At 34.7% G+C, this 23,357-nt stretch overlaps 1 protein-coding gene across 3 annotated transcripts in view; it reads right to left on the reverse strand.

The window, feature by feature from the left end:
* Positions 1-23,357, reverse strand: part of LOC138705005 (inter-alpha-trypsin inhibitor heavy chain H4-like) — a 110,773-nt gene that overhangs the window by 52,733 nt on the left and 34,683 nt on the right. For all 3 annotated transcript variants that reach the window (XM_069833537.1, XM_069833536.1, XM_069833539.1), the window contains exons 4-5: positions 20,303-20,553; positions 8,218-8,387 (exon numbers count right to left, since the gene is read on the reverse strand). In XM_069833537.1, coding sequence (XP_069689638.1) covers positions 8,218-8,387; positions 20,303-20,553 — 421 coding nt within the window. The remainder of the gene's footprint in view (positions 1-8,217; positions 8,388-20,302; positions 20,554-23,357) is intronic.

The following is a 23,357-nucleotide window of genomic DNA, read 5'->3' on the forward strand; positions in this document are numbered from 1 at the left end:
TTTGGCGAGATAAGGCCGAGGATTCGCCATAGATTACCTTGCATTCACATTACGGTTGGGGAAAACCTCGGAAAAAACCCAACCAGGTAATCAGCCCAAGCGGGGATCGAACCCCCGCCCGAACGCAACTTCAGACCGGCAGGCAAGCGCCTTAACCGACTGAGCCACGCCGGTGGCTTTTTATCATTATACGAGTACAACGAAATATATGAGAAAGGCGAATGGCCTGAAGATTTTACGGAGACAGTGGTTTTTGGTTTGTTTATTATTTTTATTTTATTAGTTATTTTTGTTATAGGGGGTTGCTTTGTTGCTGCCAATACCGAAGAAAAATAATGCCAAGAAATGTAACGAATTCAGGACTATCAGTCTGATATCGCACTCGGCGAAGATTTTCCTACGAATACTGAATCGACGTTTATATTCTAAGATGGAAGAACAGTTGGAGAGCAGTTTGGCTTCAGAAAAGAAAAAGGTACAAGGGATGTAATTGGACTACTACGAACAATCGGCGACAGATATCTAGAGAAGAAAAAAGAAGACCTAAGACTGCGCAGTCTCTAAGATTGCGCAGTGTCATATTTTAATAGTTGGCAGCATTGTTGATTCCCGCCGTTACATCGAGAGGAGTTGCTTGTGAGGTATAGGTCTATGGTGTAAAGTGTTTGTGTGAAAGTGGATTTATAAAGGTTTATCAGGTAAGAGTTGATTTTACCCAGATGCTCTTATAAATTTTCATATGAAGAAGGTTAAGTTTATTTAACAATTCCAACGATGTAAAACTGCATGCGTGTATTACTGTTGCGAGACAAATACATATCCTACTTTATGCACTTTTCCCTCTTTGTCTAAGTAAACACTCCTGCCAATGGGAAATACAGGAAACGAATATGGGTAAATTATGAGCGCAGAAATGTCATTTCGTGATACTGTTTAAAATAACTCAGCTCTAGTCAACTCAACGGTAATATACTAATTTTTACTCCATATGTGCTATATTTTTGGTCGAGTAAAAATACTCATCTTTACTACAAAACTCTTAAATATACTTATATGTTCTGAGGACAAAAAGAAACTGAAGTGTATAAAATTGGAGTATTTTGTGGACCAAATAAAGTTTAAATAAACACTTTGTACAATATTTCGGCAGAATATCAAGTTTTCTGTGCGTAAGGATCTATTTTAATCTTACCTCAGTCTTCATTTAGCATTATGTTTATCTAATAGTGAAGGAATTATCCAAATCGGTAGCTTCTGAGATTACTTGATACAAACACAGAAACATTCTCTGCATATTAATATTGGTAAACATTTATATATTTATAAATTCCCATCATAGAATACAGATATATCCATAAAAATATAGTCTTGAATGAATGAATAATATTCTGCGTTTGTTGTGTGCAAGGGCCGCCTTAAATACACGGAGTTTTCATTTCATTATAGGCTATTAGTCTGAGGCGGCGCTGATAAAACGTGTTGTTATTTTAAAACTCGTGTATCTCAGTCCTATCAAAATTTTGCATAGAATAAAACTTATCGGAAATCGTTTTTAAAGAAGTGTGTGTTATATAATAGAGTCCTGTAAAACCGGTTGAAAACCGAACAAACTTGCATAGCGCTACTGAACGCCTGGCTTTATAGGCAGTATGCGAAGTACATTTGCTCGCGTACTGCCTCATTATTCGGTTTAACGTGTATTCGAATTGATTCGATCTCTCTGTGGGTGGACGGCTCTGGCGTATAAAATGAAGATCACAGTGAACCATCCAGATATTATAGCTGCGGAGGAACAAACAGCATGCAGCGTGAAACTACAGACGTTGTAAAGCGTAAATTGCAGAAAAAAACTTTCGGTATCCAAAAATTACCAAGGTCGTAATTTTTGCTTACACTAGAAAACTGAATTATAATATTACAATAATGACACACTTAAAAAACAGTAAACTCGATCAATAATAAAACTAAAACAAAAATAACTTTATATCTTCTGAAACCTACTACAACCAATGCCTTTAGTATGTTTACTATGACTAGAGAATTAAACGTAATATAGGTTTTCCATTCATTTAAGTGAATCTTATCGCGCCGTACAATCTGCAGGGTTATTTCACTTCTACCCTGTATATGAATAGCTACTGTTTTGGAGGAATGCATTTAGAGTTAATAATTATTTAATTTTATGTTTTGTGATTAATTGTCATTCTATTTTGGATTTATTTACTTATTATATCTCACATTATACATTATGCTTATTTCATTTTCTACATACTAAATTGATGGAAAGATCACAAAACAACTCTAGCCTCTCTAGCAACACTTGTGAAACGAATATTGGCCATTCCATGAATAAGTGTTTCCACCGAGCGAAACTTTAGACTAGTAAAAGAGATTTATTAATACATAAACACAAGAAGTCAACTCTGATCATATAGTCTATGATAATAGGCCCTAATAATAACTGTGAACATCAAATAGTTGATATTAATACGTGTGTAATAAAATAGTTCTTTCAATGACACTTGTTTTCTCTGAAGTAGATCTTTTCTATACAGAATGATTTGTTTCTAAACCTTGCTATTCTTTTGTTATTCGTAGTTTAGAAATGTGTAAATTATACGTATTTCGTACAGAACAACAACCATTGGGAGCCAAAGTAATCGTATTGTTGAAAATAACATTACTGTTTATCTTTTTAAATTGATTTCTTAATAAATAATATTGCAACTGATTAGAATAATTAAAAAGCATGCAATTATTGTTTTAGAGGTAGGCCTACACATTTTTTTTTAGTTTAAAGTACAAACGTCATAATGGACTTATGTACTTATTTCCTATTTTGTTTTATAATGAGTTGTAATTATATTTTTGAATATGTTTACATTATGATATTTCACATTATACATTACGTCTATTTCCACATACCGAATTTATAAACCACATACCGAATTTGTAATCTGTGGTGACATAAACATAGATTATCTATCAGAAAGCTCACGTAAAAGAAAATTAAACTCACTTCTTGAAACTTATAATCTTAGTCACACAGTAAGTTTTCCAACCAGAACACAAGCTGGAAGTAGTACTGCCATTGATAATATATTTATAGATAAAAGTAGATTGAATTCCTATTCAACAGTACCATTAGTCAATGGCCTGTCTAATCACGATGCACAAATTCTAAGTGTTTTCAATATGAGTGAAAAATTCCAAAGTGTTAATCTAAAAATAAAAAAAGGATTATAAATGCTGAATCTCTTCATCATTTAAATACATGTCTACAAAATAAATCTTGGGAAAATGTATATAGTACCGATACCATTGATATTAATACTAAATTTAATGCATTTTTCACTACATTTACGAATTATTTCAATGGATGTTTTCCAGTCAAGGTGGTGAAAAAATGTAAAAGTAAAAACATGTGGATAACTCAGGGAATTAAAATATCATGTGCTAGAAAAAGGAATCTATATTTAATGAGTAGGAATAGTGATGATCCTCATGTTCTTAATTACTACAAGAATTACTGTAAAACTTTGACAAAAGTTATAAAAGATGCAAAGAAAATGTATCTGAATGAAAAAATACAAAATTCAGATAATAAGATTAAAACTATTTGGGATATTATTAAAAATGAAACTAATCGATATTCAAAGAGTGAAAATATTACTTGCATTAAAATCAATGATAGTAAAATAGATAACCCAAAATCAATTGCAAATCATTTTAACGACTTCTATATAAATATTATTCAGAACTTAAACATTCAAGATTGTGCAGAAGATGCTGCACTTGGTTACCTAACTGATGCATTTAACACTGAGTTTTTAGGTCTCAAATTTATTCCCACTACCGCAGCAGAAATCATGCATGTGATAAAACAACTAAAAACAAAATATTCCTCTGGATATGATGAAATTCCAAGTAAAGTTCTGAAAGCTTGTTCTGAAATATTATCCCCTCCGTTAAGCTATCTATGCAATTTGTCAATGCAATGTGGTATTTTTCCAGAAAGACTCAAATATTCAATAGTAAAACCAATATACAAAAAGGGAGATAAATGTACTATTGCTAATTACAGACCCATATCATTATTAACAACATTTTCAAAAGTGTTTGAGAAAGTTATGTATAATAGATTATATCATTACCTGGAGTCCAACAATATATTAGTTTTAGAACAGTTTGGATTTAGAAAACAAAAATCGACAGAGAATGCTGCTTTTAGTTTGGTGGATGAAATACTAAATTCATTAAATTCGAAACTACATGTAGGTGGGATTTTTTGTGACTTGGCTAAAGCATTTGATTGTGTAGACCATAGCATATTAGTAAAAAAAATTGAAGTTTTATGGTATTAAAGATGAGATGTTGGGTTGGTTTACATCGTACTTATCAAATAGAAAACAAAAAGTAGAAATAAATGTACCAAATAGTCATAAAGTTACTTATTCAGAATTTAGAAATATTAAACATGGTGTTCCGCAGGGGTCAATTTTAGGTCCATTGTTGTTTCTAGTTTATATTAATGATTTAGCCTTGACCATAAACAATTCATCCCATGTAATTTTATTTGCAGATGATACAAGTGTAATTATTTCAAGCAAACAATACGATCATTTTATAAACACTTCTAATACAGTGCTGAATCTAATGAATGAATGATTCCATGCAAATAAACTAGCACTTAATGTTGATAAAACCAGTGCAGTCAAATTTAGTACACACAATAGTGCTCAGGTTTCCTACAGTGTTCGATTAAATGGAACTCATCTCAAAGAATCTATAAGCACAAAGTTTCTTGGATTAGAATTGGATAATCACTTGAACTGGAAAACGCATATAGAATGTATTACTCGTAAATTGAGCTCTGCCTGTTATGCATTAAGATCCTTATCTACTATTGGTGATATAAACTTATTTAAAATGTCATACTTTGCATATTTTCAGTCTGTAATGAAATATGGATTAATATTCTGGGGTAACTCGTCTGAAGCTAAACACGTTTTTGTTTTACAAAAGAAAGCTATAAGAATAATGGCCGGTGTGCATAAAAGGACCTCATGTAAAAATATTTTCCGAAACTTAGAAATCTTGACTTTACCTTGTGAATACATTCTTTCCCTAATGATGCTGTATATTAAGAACCAAGATAAATTCAGTACTAATCAAGACATTCATCATTTTAATACAAGACATAAATCAGATCTTCATCTACCCTCTGTTAGTATAAGCTGTTTTAAAAAAGGAGTTCGCTATTCATGTATAACAGTCTTCAATGCACTGCCTAATTATCTTAAAGATTTGAAGAACAACGAGAAAAGGTTCAGAAAAAAATTAACCAAATTTCTACATACTCATACCTTCTACACAATTGATGAATTGTTTATGCTTGTGAATTGAATTATTCTACTTAAATGACATGTACAATTTTATATAGCTCAACTAAAATATGTTTTTATAGTGACTTAATCTGTTTACTATGTATTGTATTTTTTGTTTAGCATAACTGATGAATTGTATGTACTGTAAATTGAATAGTATACTGTATAGGTCTACTGATGAATTGATTAAGCTTATAAATTGAAATAATCTACTTCATATGAATTGTATAGCTTAACGAAAATACTAATTTGATTGTATATGTTTGTATAGTTTGGCTGATAAATTGTATATGTTCTTAAAATGATTACTAGTCTGTGTAGCTCTACTGATGTATTGTATATAGACCTACTGTAAATTGAATGGTAATATGTATAGCTCAACTGATGAATTGTTTATGATTATAAATTGAATTAATCTACTTGATATTAATTGCACAAATTTGTATAGCTTAATGAAAGTATGCTACTTTGTATTGTATATATTTGTATAGATTTGGCCGATGAATTGTATATGCTTTAAATTGAATAGTAATCTATATAGCTCTACTGATAAATTGTTTGTGTTTGTAATTTGAAGTAGTTTGCATGATATGTATTATCAATTTCTGTATATCACAACTGGTTGAATTGTTTATGCCTTAAATTTAATTAAATTGTTTTGTATTATAATATAGCTCAACTTATGAATGATCGTTTGCGTTTGTAAATTTAATAATCTGATTGGCTATGTATTGTATACTTTTAGTAGAGCCATCGATGTTGCTCAGTCGACAGACTCGCTGGGCTGCTGATCCGGAGCTGCGTTCGGGCTTGGGTTGGATCCCCCTTTGGACTTTGGTTTCTTCGGATGTTTTCCCCAGCCGTGGGACTGAAGCCGGATGGTCTATGGCGAGTCCTTGGCATCAACCCCTTTGATTTGATTACCTGGTTGGGTTTTTCCGAGGTTTCCCCCACCGAAAAGGCAAATGCCGGGTAATATTTTGGCGAATCCTCGGACCTCATCTCATCTCACTACATCTCGCCAAAATGTAAAAAAAATGTCAAAAAATTGTACAAAATTGTAAAAATTGTAGAAAATTACTAAATTGTAAAACTATAAAAATTTGTAAAAATTGTAATTGTAATATTATAAAATGTTGACATGTTCCACATCTTAAAGCTTCATTGCTCATGTAAGATCTATGGAATAAAATAAATGAATGAATGAATGAATGAATGAATGAATGAATGAATGAATGAATGAATGAATGAATGAATGATGTCACTGTGTCCATTGTTCATTTATTTGTTACTAGTCAAATTAATGCAAGTTCAAAATATAAAAATAAATGTATTAAAGTGTCAAATTATTTGTATTCCTATTTGAAGCAAACATATTTTTGTAATGAAACAAAATAAATATCCTTCAATATTATTACTCTGTTTGTATAGCCTACTGAGAAAATGTTAAAAAGTTATTGTATAATGAAATGTACCTTGTGTTATTTGGAGATCGTATTTTCTTCCTCCTTACCATTTCTTTCTGTGTGAGATTTGTGTTCTAAATAATTCGCGATCTTACATGAACTTATGTAATATCGATCATTGGGTTATACAAATCGAACAAGATTCAGTCAATATGTGACGAGAAAGAGTTACGACGTAATCAAATGATGAAGTTATGATGTATACTGTTTAACACTGGTATAGAAAAACGCCAGCTATATAGCGTTTATTGGTAAGAAAAATATACATGGCTTGTGCACGTCTTGTTCTGTGAAAAACTATAACATTGTTTAACATATCTATAAGCAACTTTCATTAGTAAAACTCTGAAAGTTTAAAATATAAACGATACTTATAAAGTTACTGCAAGTTCAGAATAATAAAGAAAATATATGTGTTACAGTGTCGAATGAACTGTAAGAATACTTGCAAACACTTTTTTTTCAATAAGACAACGTAAATTTCCTTGTTACTCCGGTTGTGTACTCGAAAAACATTAGTTTCATGTAAATGCGCCTGATGTTCTGCCTACTCTACAATACATCAGGCGTAATCGCTCGACAACCGAGTTATTCGGCCCGATGTTCATCAAAGCCGGTTGAGCTCCGACCGGTCGAATCTAAACCGGTTGTGTGCGCAGTTTTGCAGGTCTCTATTATATAACATTTTTCATGAAAATCGATAATAAGCGAGATATTTCGATTTATTTAATTCAGGCCCCCTTATAATCCCCATTTTAAGTAAAGTATTTTGAATGCCGTATAGCCTAAAATCTAAGTTAGAACGACTTTAATTTATATTGCAATTTTCATAGAAATTGTTTCAGCCATTATCGCATGAAAAGACAACAAACATCCAGACAGACATACAAACAAAAATTCCAAAAATGCGATTTTCGGTCTCAGGATGGTTAATTATACAAAACATGACATGTTAACATCAATTGTTTTTGGAAAATCGAAAAATTTTGGTTCCAGATTTATTATTATTATATTATATTATTTCGGAATGACTTTTTTATTTTATTCCAATACTTTCCTAAAGAACTTGTTAAAAGTTATGTACCGCTTGGTCTGATTAACATCAACATTTGAAACAGAAAATTGAATTATCTTGTAGTTCTCTCTTGCCAACATGTATATGGGTATGTAACATCAGGCACTTTTAAAACATTTTATAAGCAAGAAGGGGGATATGTGATGGAAATCTCCATAATTAAACTTGTACTTCATAACTTCTTTAGACAAAGCATTTGGGTTTAAATATGAAGGTTACGTTGCAAAATGAAGGTAATCCCAGTCGTTAAGCAATAAAATAAAGTGTTGCATGTAATGCCACTACTGACCAGAATCTGGTCCGGCTGACTGCTTCTGTCGACGTCATACTCCACAACGAATTGACCGCTGATTCCGTTGCTTGACAGGTCGTATTGTTGACTTGGAGTTGGTGCCCATTTCACCACTGCTGATCGAATGGAAATGTATCTCACTGTTGCTACGGGACCGCAGCATCCTTCTGTGAAAGAAACATACATTTCCATCACTTCGGAAAGTGTTAAGCCGTAGTGATCCGCAACCGGTGTGCCATAAAATTTTCTGTTATAAGATATCAGGAGGGGGAGCAAGGGATAATTGGGATTTCCCGGTCTGTGATCGGGTCGAAAACCCTGATAGAACTGATATTTAACTTTTGCTGTGAATTTCGGTGAAGTTCGGAGGACCTAATTAGTCAAATCCACTCTCCTCACCTCCACGCTGAGGCCCCTGGGATCTTTTAAGATGCGAAAGTTAAAGTGGTATGAAGAAAGCAACGCGATGCTATCGAATTTATCCTTCCCCCCATAAAAAACGCATTGTTAGCAGAAGAAGAGACGATAGTAAGGAATATGCTACTGGAGCTAAATGACAGCTGTGAGCAGTATGGGATGAAGATAAATGCAAACAAGACGAAGAGCATGGTTGTCGGAAGAAAATAAAGAAGGCAAACTTGCGAATTCTAAATGAGACAGTAGAGCAAGTGGACAGTTTCAAAGGCTTGGGGTGTACTATAAGCAGTAACATGAGTTGCAGCCAGGAAGTCAAAAGAAGGATAATAATAGCAAAGGAAGCTTTTAAAAATAGAAAAAGGAGCATCTTCTGTGGATCTCTGGAAAAAGAACTAAGGAAGAGATTAGTGAAGTGCTTTGTATAGAGTGTGGCACTGTATGGGGCAGAAACATGGACATTACGACGAAGTGAAGAGAAGCGAATGGAAGATCTTGAAATGTAGATATGGAGAAGAAAGGAGCGTGTGAAATGGACGGACAGAATAAGAAAGGAAGCTGTGTTGGAAGGAGTGGGTGCAGAAAGAATGATGCTGAAATTGGTCAGAAAGAGAAAAGGAATTGGTTAGGTCACTGGCTGAGGAGAAACTGCCTATTGAGGGATGCGCCCGAAGGAATGGTGAACGGAAGAAGAGTTCGGGGTAGAAGAAGATATCAAATGATAGACGACATTAAGATATATGGATCATATACGGTGACTAAGAGGAGGGCATAAAATAGGAAAGATTGAAGAATGCTGGATTTCCAGTGAAAGACCTGCACTTGAGCAGAACACTTGTGTGTGTGTGTGTGCGTGGGTGTATGCGTGTGTGTGTGTGTATGTATGTATGTATGTATGTATGTACAGTTTCCCTGAAAAGGAATGAGACAATTGAATATTCCAAAGTCTCAGATGTAAAACACTGCGCATGATCAGAGACCAGAGCACTGATACACAAGATAACGAATATTGAGTTACTTAGATTCAAGCTATTTGGTTTGTTACTAGCATCGTTCCGGAATTCACTTCAAAAACTGCAAAAAATATGATAATATTACGTAAATAAAAGTTAATATATATACGTAAATCGTGTAGTTAAATCGACAATGGAACTTCATGACTAGATCGACACCCCGCACAGAAAGGAAAGCTTTCGTGTCGTTGCAATAGCTCAGACGCTACGATCTCTGCGTGCTGTGTAGAAGAGAGAGCGTTAGATTCTTAGTCTATATCAACGATTTTTTTTCTAAATAACGTTGAAATAGAGTTTTACAAAGTCCTCAGATTAAGTGTTAATGATCACAGACATTTTTCTTTCCGCAGGTCATTGTCATTACAGAAGATGTTCAAAATGTCCACCTCCTGCTTGAATACAGACAACACATCGATGTCTCATTGACCTGCGAACACGATCCCAAACTCCAGGAGTATTGCGTATGTCCTCAGAACATGCCACAATTCGATTCCGAAGGGATTCCAAATCAGGCACTGGAGACGAATAAACCAATGATTTTAAATGGCCGCACAAGTAGAAATCGAGTGGGTTCAGATCAGGTGAGCGTGGAGGCCAAGCAATTGGGCCACCTCTACCTATCCATCGATCAGGAAACCTTCGATCCAAGTACCTACACAAGACTGAATGTAACCTTCGCCTCGTAATGAACTGTCAGAGTACCCTCTTAATGTCTCCTTTGACGGCAACGACCTGCGGAAAGAAAAACGTTCCGGTGAATTTCAATGGTGTGAAGGCCATAACTCGGAAATAAAGTATTTCCGGACACATGTTGTAATGAACTATTTTGATTGTCTACATGTGGGAAATACATACCTGAAATTATGCCCCGTATTTTTGAAACACCCTATACATTAAACACTAAAAATTAAAATGAAATTAAAAAAAAATATTCCTAAGCCACATAGACAAACGTTTACAAAGATTTAGAGTCCTTAGGCTAGGTCATTTGTTGAGTAATTATTACAATATTTTATTAGTAGCCTTCCCATATGTGTAATAAATGCACTCACACAAAACAATTTTTATTAAAAGTGTGGCTTTGGATTATTTCAATCTCACCCCTTCATTTGATTTTAACTATTTTATCTACGTGTCTTCAATAGTGTTTAATTTAATGTGCATTCAATTTCATTCATGTTATGATTGAATCCATAAGCACTGTTGCAGTTATTGATTAATTACATATATTAATACTAACTATTAAATGCATGTGTTAAGTAACTAATTGCAGTATCTTTTGCAAAATCTTGAATATTTAAGTTCTCAATAATATTTCTGTACTATATACTATAAGACGTTAAAAGAATTTGTAATAGATTTGGATCCTCTACTTTATAATCACTAATTTTAATGAAAAAATATTTTCTTTCTTAGGATATCTACAAGTTTAACTTTAATAATATTCCAAATAGCTGTAAATGCATTATCTGAATTTTGTGTTTTTCAAATGTGTTCTATTTCCCTCTTACATAAATTTTGATAAATTACACTGTGGTTCTTGTAGTATTTAAGAATATGAGGATAGTTACATTGCAGCCCATTACATATAGATTCTTCTTTTTAATACATGAGATATTTAAGTCTCTGCATTATCTACAGGTTTTTACTTTTGAATTTTTTCAGAACATTGAGTGAAGAACATCCACTGAAGTGATTCTGAAATGAAGTGAAAAATACAATACATTTACTCTTAATATCAGTAGTACCAGTAATATATACGTTTTTCCAAGATTCATTTTGTAGACATAAATGTAAATAATCACTAGATACAGCATTTACGACCCTTTTTTAGTTTTTAAATTAATATTTTGAAATTGTTCAGTAACATTCGGAACAGGATTTGTTTATCACGTTCATACAAGACATTGATTATAGGTCCTGTTGAATAGGAATTCAGTCTAATTCAGTGTACAAAACTTTTATCAATGGCGGTGCTACTTCAGCTTGTATGCTGGTGGGAAAATGAATCTACGACTAAGGTTTCCAGTTTCAAGGAAAAGTTCCGAGAGATAATTTATCTTTATGTCACTACAGATCACAAACTCCATGTGAGATTTCTAAAGTCATTTCTTTACAAATTCAATGTTGTCTATAAATATTAATAAATATTAAGAAAAATGAATGATTGTAGTTAGAAGTCTGATTTACATTATAAAAAGCAAGAAGTTACATTCCTCGGCAAGATTCGAACTTTTCGACGTTTGGTTTTGTCGTCCAACTCATAAGCACGGACCTATTCAATGCTTATGTCAATAACGTACAATTTAGCTGCAGCAATGTGGTGTCATAACTTTAGGTTTGTTTACTTTATGTAATTAGATTTAATTTGATTAGCTTCGCAACAATTGGACTTCCTGTTATATCCAGTTATTTAAATATTTAAGTTAGAGTTGATTTATTAACTCTTACTGTGCAAGATGATCCTTATTTCAATAATTCTATATCACGTTAAATAGTCATTGTCTACACTAAAGTATTATCGTCATCCCTTATTTCTCATCTTAATGGCGAACCGACGTGACATGAGACAGCGAGTTATAGCTCTAGTTGAGGCTGGATATGGGGCTAGATTTGCAGGTCGTTTGGTCGGTGTTCCTGGAAGTACAGCCGAGAGGTGGGTTCATCGTTACCAAAATTCAGGGGAGGTCGAAAATCGCCCTATTCCTGGGCGTCTCCGGATTTCTTCATTGGAAGAGGATGCTCTCTTATTCGAGGAAGTTCGACAGGAGCCCTTTCGGACTGCTAACGAAATAAGAGCAGCATCTAACTTTCCCGGCTCTTCACAGACTGTGATCAGCAGGTTGAGGAACCGCGGTATTAGAAGCCGGAGGGCTGCGCAAATGGAAATATTGGGGGAAGCACAAGCTGTCGACCGTCTTGCCTCCGCTACCAATCGAGTGGATTTCGATTGGAGAAATGTAATTTTCTCCTACGAAACAGCCATCTCGTGTCTATCGTGAGGATGGTCTCCGACATGATCAGCGCTATGTGCACCGACGTGAAAGATCGGGGCGCTTTAGCATATCGTCACAGTCTAGTATATACAGTCGCGAAGCTCAATACGTAGTAAATATGCAAACATTAGATAGTTGCTCACCACTAGGATCGCTAATATCGCCTCATTACAGGCAATGCAAAATAGTACCGTCACAGTCTATTGTTACTAGCACCCTCAAAACTCAAGCTTCGTGACTGTATATTAGACTGTGATATCGTGTTGGGGATGGATGTCTTACGATGGACCTGGCGTTATAGAACGCATCGATGGCCGGTTTAATGCGGGAACTTACGAGCACATTCTGGAAAATATATTCCTTCCTTCCGGCCCTAGAACGTTTTCCCGAAGGAACATTGCTGTTCCAACAGGATAACCATCCCGTGCACTATACCGCAAGCATTCAAAGATGGTTTCAAAGGAGGCCCGAGATTGAAATCATTAATTGGCCTCCGAAGTCACCTGATTTGAATGTCATCGAAAATTTATGGGCGGAATTGAAAAAAGAGAAGGATAGCCACCTATGCCCACCGACGCCCTCGAAATCGAGACGAATTGTGGGATCAAGTTGTTGAAACCTGGGAAGATCTCGCCGGGGATTAGAATTTAATCCACAATCTCGTGACATCCATGCCGGACCGACTTAGAGCTGTAATAGAAGCTGATGGCATGTGGACAAGATTTTAAGTTGACAGGTCTCTTTTTGTTTCTAATGATTTCCGGTTGAGGGAGAATACTCTTAACTTCCAAGTAAGATTTATTTATTTTTTTTTTTTTGAGAGGTTCAGCCTACTTGTAAGACCCAGAAATTGGGCATAAATTATTCATATTTTTCGACAAATTAGACAGTCTAGGAACTCTGAAGAAATTAATTACACCTCAATAAAAAAAGTCTTACCTGGAATCGAACACGAGACGTTTCGGTTAAGCAGTGGAACCGACACGCTACTATATGAGCTACCGAGACAAGACAGTAACAACACCAGTCTAGAATGTAGATCCCATAGCAGGCATTTGCCATTCGGTACAGAGAAGCAATGATATTTTGTGACCCGAGCTATGTTCTGAAATCGTGGCCTTAAATGGCTGTCGTCTTCGTGATTCTTATTTTGGTCCTTGTCCTTGTTGTGGTCCTCGTAACAATTCTTGCTGTATTTGTCATGTTACGTATCGTTACGTCGATATCGAGTGAATCGCGCTGTAGAACTTTAACTTCCGACGACCAAGAGTCGTCTCACTCCTTTTAAGGGTAACTGTACGTCCTGTATACAAATCTATTCGCTTTGACCGATATTTGCCAACGTTTGCACATTAAGCCTTCATAAACTCTATATTTGCTGACGACTTACTTATCACTTTCTCCTATGAACCAACTTCTAATAACTCTGAGATTTTATGCTGTTGGAACTTTTCAGGTGGTCTTTGGTGATCTTGCTGGAGTCCACAAATCAATTATTTGCTGAGTAGTTAGAAATCTTACGCATGAAATTGCTTTGTTATCGCAGGATCTCATAAAGCCCCAACCTCAGACAGGGAACGACTTGAAATCCAGAGAGAATTTTCGGCCATGTCAGGATTTTCAAAAGTAATTGGTCGTATGGACTGCTCCGGTGGTGGTTCTAGATGCTTAAAAGTGAAACAGAAAGCAAAGGATGTCCAAGTGCAAGACAAATCTAAAGGCTGGCCAAAGTGCATGCAAAATTAGAAAAAAAAAAAGTCATGAAATTATAATTTCGTACTTGTTCGCAGAAATTCCTATATTTCGCATTTTGTACTCAATTTCGCATTTTATCGCGGATTAGAAAACTACCATAAGGTCTGAAATTCCCTATCTACGGCACAATTATGAGATTACGTAGCACTTGGAAACTTTTTGCATTTATAACGACTGCGAAACTCTACCGTTTCTAATAATTATTAACAACAAAATAATATTCTTGAGGTCAAAAAAATCCCAGATAAGTAGCATGAAATTCTAGAGCAGCTAAGTTGTGAAGGTTAATAAGTTGTAAAATTTCAACAAAATTCGCTTTATTATTATCTATCATTATCGTCACCCGAAACAGTTTCGCGATGACCTCTAAGCCCAATGTCTTGCTGAGCACAAAGTTATTCGACCCGGGCCATTGCTGCCACAGCTGAGCGGTTACGAAATAATTATGTCATCTTTATGTTTCTCGCTTGGCTTTGAAATCACTACGCCGCTACGTTCACTTTCCAGAAAACTGTTCCATTTTACTATTGAAGAAAATTATGACATTCACTATTAGCATGCTTTGCAAGTTTTTCTCCTATTTTTTTTTCTAATTGCAAAATCCAAATTTAGTGTAAACATGTTCTGTATTACTTGAATCAGATTGAACGAAATGGTAGCAAGGAAAACAGAAAACTGCATATTTCTGCTCAGAGTATTCAATGAATTTATACCTATCAAATCGTTTACTGTTAAAACTTCTGTTCTTATTATACAATAACGTTTGTTTGTAAACTGACTTACGTGGTTTTCATACAACATCGTAGATCGATGCACTGAAATCAAATGATTCGTCTGTATTACAAACATTTGCACTCACCTTTACGTCATGGAGTTAGGAGATATCGATGCATTTATACCACATGGAGGTTTGTCTACATTAGAAACATTTGAACTTGCATTTAAGTCACAAAGTTGAGGGGAGAGTTTAACACATTTCGGCTCACTGGGTTCACAAACATATTCATCGCACTTGCACTTAGCAAGGGAAAATAATAATAATGAAAAAAACTTCAAAATATTACATTTTTTAGACAAAACGCAACTAACATAACAACACTATTATAGCATCAACGACTAATCATTTGCTACTGAAAACTGTTGCGAAACGACGAATTCTTTCCCTGATTGTTAGAGAAACCGGCAGTCGACACTGTCAGATATACCGTGTTTTGAATTCAGATAGTATTGTTGGTTGTATAGAACTATCTACAAATGTTGATTGTGGTGTGCATGTACTGGATGTACTACGCATGTTAAAAATATCACGTTTAAACTTTATTTCATTTGTTATATTTTTTAAACAGGATACATAAACTGCATGTTAAAAATAGCATGTCGTTATCTTAATGCCAAAACCTTGTAACTCGCTCGGATGTCGATTTTCACTTTTTGCGTGTTCTTGATAGTATATTCACATATGTCCACTGCTGTGGAGTAATGGTCAGCACGTCTGGCTATGAAACGACCGGACCCGAATTCAAATCCCGGTTGGGACAAATTATCTGGTTGTGGGTTTTTCCGAGGTATTACCTTACCAATTGAAGCAGAATTGTTGGGTAATTTTCGGTGTTAGATCTCGGACTCATTTCGCCATCATTAACTCACAAATCATCATCCATACAATAGCTCAGGTTCAGATCTGGTGAGTCGTGCTGTACTTGTACAAGACCGCAGCCGTTAGGCTACCCAATCATTCACTGAATAGGAGTGGTAAGCACAATAAGCCTCAGGCTACAGTGTAAGCCTTCGGCTCCCCCCCTCTGTAATATATATATATATATATATATATATATATATATATATATATATACACACATACATACATATATATACACATCCACATATCCATCTACTGACAAATCAGTGAAGCTTAATTTAAAATACTAGCGCTAATATTGGGCTAATACAAAACCACTTGATTTCTTTCTGAGTGAATACATTTTCAAAACGCGCAAAAAAGTGAAAATCGACATCCGAGCTTGATGCGTGTTTTTGGAGCTAAGGTAACGATATATAGACTAACTAAAACTTTAAAATTAATGTGAAATTACGTTGATTAAATTCATTAGTTTGCTTTATATTAAATAAATAAGCAATTTATTCAGCAATAATTAAGAAATTTTAAAAGAACTATTTCGTTAAAACTGGGGGGCCGGCCCCCCGGCCCCTGGCTAGAAACCGCCTCTTGACTGCTCACATCTCCATCTAGTCACCTGGTGGAAATGATGCCAAACTTTATCGAAATAGAAGTTTTTTTTCTGCGACTGTACAGGTAATATGTAGCCTACACGATCATTGAAATTTTGGAATGTTGTAGCCCGTTTTGGCAGGATTCTACACATTACAGCACAAAATTTTTAATGAGCTGGTTACGAGCTCAATTTGTAAACAGAGAGATGGGAAATGGAGTTCTTTTGGGCTATGAAGGCTATGCTTGTTTCAATTTCTTGTTGATTCCCCTAGCAAATCTCATGACAGAAGGCCCTTCAAGTTTTTTGTTTGCTTCATTTCTGTCACTATATTTTATAGTCTACACAAATAGAATCCGTCTGTTTCCTTCATACAAAAAGTAACAAAACAACAAAGCATTCACGTGTTTTCCTAGTCACCGCCCACTTGATACATTCGTTTCGCGACTTTTAAAAAGCATCAAATTGGCCGTAGTTGCTAAATAGCGCTGTTTTCAAATTCATTTCTTTCTCAAATCATCAATTAGTAAATCGAGACAATTTGATTGGAGATTCACGTTCGTGCAACGCAATGAACAATCAAATAAATCAAACATCAACTGATTGGCGACCAGGGACTGATTTGATTTGCGTTTCTGCAACCAATATTGAATCACCAATAATACTATTGCGAAATATACGTCCATCAAAATTATGCAATATAACAAAAGTTGGTATGAAAAAATTCATGCAGAACGTAATAGAACCGATAGTATTAAATTCGCAAAACCAAAAGAAAATATGTTTTATCCCATATAGGCCTATTTCTATGACACCTACCAACATGCCTTTCGGTTTTAAGCAACCGCACTTTCCAGTGCGACTATTATTCACAGTGACCATATTAAAATAAAACTCAAAGACAATCGCTCAAAGTTACAGGCATTACCTCCATGTCAAAACTGTATATATTTACTCAATATTTAATACAGGGGAAAACAAAGATTAATAAAATTCTACGTATATTAAAAAGCAATTCAATAATACTTTTACGATGTTTCTAATGTAGCATGTGAGACCACTGAGAATAACAGTGTATTAATTCTTAAGTATATGTTTCTAAAAATATTGTTGTTTACGTCCGAAAACGTGTTAAGCTATAGCCAAATTATTTCCGAATAATCATGTTGCCAATGTAGTAGTATGTTAAGCCTACTGGGAAGAACAATCTCATAGTTAGGCCTACTTACTTACATTCTTATAAATGGCTTTTAAAGAACCCGGAGGTTCATTGCTGCATTTACATAGGCCCGCCATCGGTCCATATTCTGAGCAAGATTAATCCAGTCTCTACCATAATATCCCATCTCCATCAAATATATTTTATACTATCCTCCCATCTACGTCTCGGCCTCCCCAAAAATATTGTTCCCTCCGACCTCCCAACTAACACTAGATATGTATTTCTGTATTCGCCCATAAGTGCTATATGCCCTGCCCATCTCAAACGTCTGGATTCAATGTTCCTAATTATGTCTGGTGAAGAATACAATGCGTGCAGTTCTGCGTCGTGTAACTTTCTCCATTCTCCTGTAACTTCATCCCTCTCAGCCCCAAAGATTTTCCTAAGCACCTTATTCTCGAAAACTCTTAGTCTCTGTTCCTCTCTCAAAGTGAGAGTCCACGTTTCACAACCATATAGAACAATCGGTACAGTAATATAACTGTTTTATATTATATTCTAACTTTAAAGGTTTTTTGAGAGCAGCTTCCCAACCGAATAATAACAGGCATTTCCCATATTTAATGTAAGAACTATGTAAGCAATATTGTATTCAATTAGAATTAGAGTCTGGCTGGGCGGAAGAGAAGGCCTACTGGCCTCAGCTCTGCCAGATTAAATAAATAAATTATTATTATTATTATTATTATTATTATTATTATTATTATTATTATTATAATATTTATTCTGTGTTTACTTTCCTCACGAGTGTCATTTATATTTGAATTGCTGCTCCAAGATATTTATGTTTTCCACCTTTTCAAAGAATAAATTTCCAATTTTTATATTTCCATTTCGTACTACATTCTGGTCGCGAGACATAATATATACTTTGTCTTTTCGGGATTTACTTCCAAATCTATCTCTTTACTTGCTTCAAGTAAAATTCCTATGTTTTCCCTAATAGTTTGTGGATTTTCTCATAACATATTCACGTCATCCACATAGAAAAGCGTCCACACCTGTAGAGTAACGGAAAGCGCGTCTGGCCGCGAAACCAGGTGGCCCGGGTTCGATTCCCGGTCGGAGCAAGTTACCTGGTTGAGTTTTTTTTCCGGGGTTTTCCCTCAACCCAAGATGAGCAAATGCTGGGTAACTTTCGGTGCTGGACCCCGGACTCATTTCACCGGCATTATCGCCTTCATATCATTCAGACGCTAAATAACCTAGATGTTGATACAGCGTCGCAAAATAACCTACTAAAATAAAAAAAAAACATAGAGAAGCAACTGATGTAACCTATTCAATTGTAAACTCTCTCTGTTATCCTGGACTTTCCTAATGGCATATTCTACAGCAAAGTTAAAAAGTAAAGTTGATAGTGCATCTCCTTGCTTTAGCCCGTAGAACAATCTCTTAATTTCTAAAATATATGTCTCTCAAAATATTGTTCTTTGCGACTTATTGCGAAATTATATTTTATTTGCATTCTGTATATAAAATAAAAAATGAATTAGTAAGTTCTGAATTTATGAGATGTCATTTTTCATGTCATATTTAAAAACACGTGTAGGCCTATGATATAAGAGGGCGTACAGCGGCCAAGGGATGAAAAATTCTCCAATATAAATTATATAATTGTTTGGTACGATCGATAAAGAGAAAAATTTTAGCTGACCATGACACGTCAAGGGGTTCAATCAAACTGAGGACAAGGGAATTCCTTATTTATCGTCAGCTGTTTTTGAAGGTCAAGTGAAAGTACACATGGACGTGAAATTACATGAAATCTGTCACTACAGCTTCAGATGAATGTACAACATTGAGTCAATGTTAAACGAACATATAGGGACCGAGGGATGTGTTTTTATTTTGGTAAACTTCAAAGACAATATTAATTAAAACAAAAACAGTTGTTGATCGTAAGATACAAGATGAAATGTTTTCTTTTCGCTGCCTGATCTTCAGCTGCTTTAAACTGAGTTAACTTGGCAGGCATTTTGGTTAAATTATAAATTCATAAATTGACGCTATTTGAGGAAGAGGAACGCTTAGTAAAAATAATTTTATTCGTTTCGGTTTTCTACAGCTGAGTTTCTGAGACCTTGGAAAGCTTAAACATCAGTTTCATTAAAAGAGAAATAGAAAGGAAAAACTCGGGCAACGTCTTTAAGCTAGATATACAATACATTCTTGTTTTCAAGTATATTCCATGGTTTTATTCCTTATATTCAACAGACCCAAACAGAAATCGAAATATTAAAAAAATAAGCCAAAGTTTGTTTACAATGTCATATGTGTATTTACTAGACGAGGGAGTGAGAAAATTGGAAGTAGAAGCAGGTGTGCAAGAAAAGGAAGTGCAGATAGAAGTGTGAAAGAAGAAGAGGAAGCAGAAGTGTGCGAAAACAAACAGTTTAGAAACCATGATATGAGACTCACAGAATTTCAAGACACGACAGCAATGCACACCTGCACTGGTGTCCGTTTGTATCTCGTTGGAGGTGCGGAGGGCCGGTACGTTGAGCGTGGTGATGTCTGCAGACTCGTTGATGTGCACCTCCACGCTCAAGTCGCGCACAATCTGCCCCGGGTCCAGGTTGATGACGTGCTTGTACGTCCCCAGCTTCCGGCTCAGCAGCTCCTCGTACGTCAGGTTGAACGTCACTTTCTTCTTCGGCTCCACGTTTACTGATACTGTGAATCGTTTCGAGTCCCGTGCGCTGCAATAAAGTGAAGTTTTGTAAATATGTTTTTCTTATGACTTTTGTGTAATATTTAGAACGAAAACAATAATGTTATACAGAATGATGTATATCTGAATATAAAAGACTGACTTAAGAACAGAAAATACACTTTTTAATCAACGTTGGAGAGCCTTTTTACTTTTTGAACATATAAATTGAAGATGGGAAAAGTGTTGTTATGTTATACAGAATACATTCCGAATTTCCGTAGAAATTTCAGTTTCTAGCATTCATTACATCAAAGAAATCGTGTTCAACATGCAGTCTATCTATGAACAGCAATTTTTCTCAAAGAATGAAGTCGATATTATTTATATTCAGTAGTCTACCTATCAGTCAATTGAACCAGGATAAGTGTAAATTAAATTAATTATTTTGCTAAAAAATTAATTGGCCTTTGTATAAAATTGCAGCAGAAAAAAAAGCAATGTACTACAAAATAGGCATCAACTTTTTTTCAAAATACTATTATTTACATAAAATAAAGTATGACCCAGTGCGTCTCATTTCAAAAGATTTGGTCTCGCCATCTTTTCTTGAGTCTTATGGAGTAATGTTACTTTTAGTTCATATTGTGAATTAATTGGAGTTAAATCGCTCGCTTGAACTCGGTCGAATGTCGCACGCTCGAGCGAGATATCATCGGTCGTGATACGCTCGTAATAAATAGAAGCACAGTACAGGGCCATCTCACCGACATGTCTTATCTTGTATGGAAGGCGACAGATAAGATACACATATGTTTTGCTCACACAGTAAAAATAAGGCTTTATTTTCTGCGTTTATGACAAACGTCTAATGGAACGTACCAAAACAGTAACATGAAGTTATAAATAAAATAGTATGAAAAACTTATATAAGTTATTATACCACATAGCCTATATAATATGATAGGTCCATACATAGTGTTCCGCCTATATGCTGCGACAATGTAGAAAAGTTTTACATAATATTATTATATAGCAGTAAATTAATAACAATATTAGTACAGAGATAATGTCACAGGAAATATAATAAAACGAATAATCATGCTTCACAATTGTTACAGACGCAAAGATTGATACACTAATTATTAGAGATTATTATTATCATTACTATAAAACTTGATACATTTCTTGCATTATCGTGATTTTGTTCTCCGTTTATAATAATTACATTTACATCCAATAACATCCATCTGATATGGCAAAAACAAAATCACTCCTGTGTGGGGGGGGGGGGAACATTTACCTACAACATTTATATTACATTTTAAAGCAAGTTTTATAGCTGTACTATGGAGAGGTTAGTTAAACACTGCAAAGTTTTGAAATGATAAACATCTATGATGTTACTACATAGTTCATTACTGTAACAAGAACGAATGTCTAACGCTCGGCTTATACCGTTCGAAGATTTATCGCTCGCGACAATTTTACCCATCATGCATGTGCGCTACCTATCGGATTATGCTATGAACTACTTGGCGCTCGAGAGAAAACGTCCGATGCAGACCTCTAGTGTGAAACAATCTTTGTAATACATATCTGAGATTCGTCCTATTAATTATCTGTATTTAGTCTGATATTGTTTTATTATTCCAATTAAGTTTTCTATTTTTAATTCCTTCCTTATATCCATTGGTGTATAGCATGCAACGTATCTACAGAGCTTCATTTCACTTTCTCTAAAATTTTATATTTTTCAAGACAGTTCTCACCGCCATAAAGAAATGCGGGCAAAGCATTACTGTATAAAACTGTAATAGGCTAATGTTATTTCCCCAGTTCGCTTTTCTAATGTTCGAAGTTAAATATTCATAAATTATCCCACTTTGCGAATAGGCCTATCTGGTAACATCTGCATGGGACATTAACAAAGTCAGTTTTTTCTTAAGAAATACTGTACTCGCTGGGCAGCTCATAAAATTTACCTTCATATCATTCGAATTTATAACTTTAAAGTTCTTGCTGTCCTCTAGCCATTGTACCTACTTATACTCAGATAGAACATTAAATTTAATTGCGTGTATTTACTTTTAAATAACTGTGTTACAGAGTTTCAACATCAGCAGAACGATGCAGTAAGCTGATTATAAGCATCCAGAGAGGTTTTCCACACTATTTCTGCAGTAAGATAGGAAGATATTTCAATTTTTACTAGGTTTGTTATTATCTTGCGCCGAATTTGTCATACTGTGTGAAAACATACGTTAAGTACTCTTCCTACTATGATGTTTTATCTGTTTTGTAGTATCACGAAGCAAACCTTTCGAACTGGTTAGGCCTACAAGTAATCACATTTCGTCTTATTTTTCAATTAAACTCGATTACTTTTCAAGTGAGGCATTGTAAGTTGAAAAGAAAAGGAGAATCAAATGCTATTAGGAACGGACTTCCTTGAAAAAAATCTCGAATTATCCACACTTTAAAGGGTGTCAAAGTAAGAAAAATTGAAAATAACAGAAACCACGGAAAGAAAAAAGTAAGATGGTAGGTCCAGCCGAGAAGAATGTGTCATAATAACCATAAATTATATGAATTGATTCTACAGGGGAACATATTTTCAGGAAAACTAAAATATATCTACGCCAAACATCGAGGAATGGTGTCGAGATACCTTCAATTATAAGGGACTCGTGATTTGGAAAAATGGCGTTTGGCAATAAAAATCGGTAATAAAAATGACATATATATTATCTTTCTGAGTTACATATGAGTTAAGCAATCATTCATTTCTTTGTTTTATGAACGATAATCCAGTTTACAGCATATTTTTCTTTGAATTGTTATTTAGAAATT

The sequence above is a fragment of the Periplaneta americana genome, chromosome 8 (assembly GCF_040183065.1).
Source record: "Periplaneta americana isolate PAMFEO1 chromosome 8, P.americana_PAMFEO1_priV1, whole genome shotgun sequence".
NCBI classification, from domain to species: Eukaryota; Metazoa; Arthropoda; class Insecta; order Blattodea; family Blattidae; genus Periplaneta; species Periplaneta americana.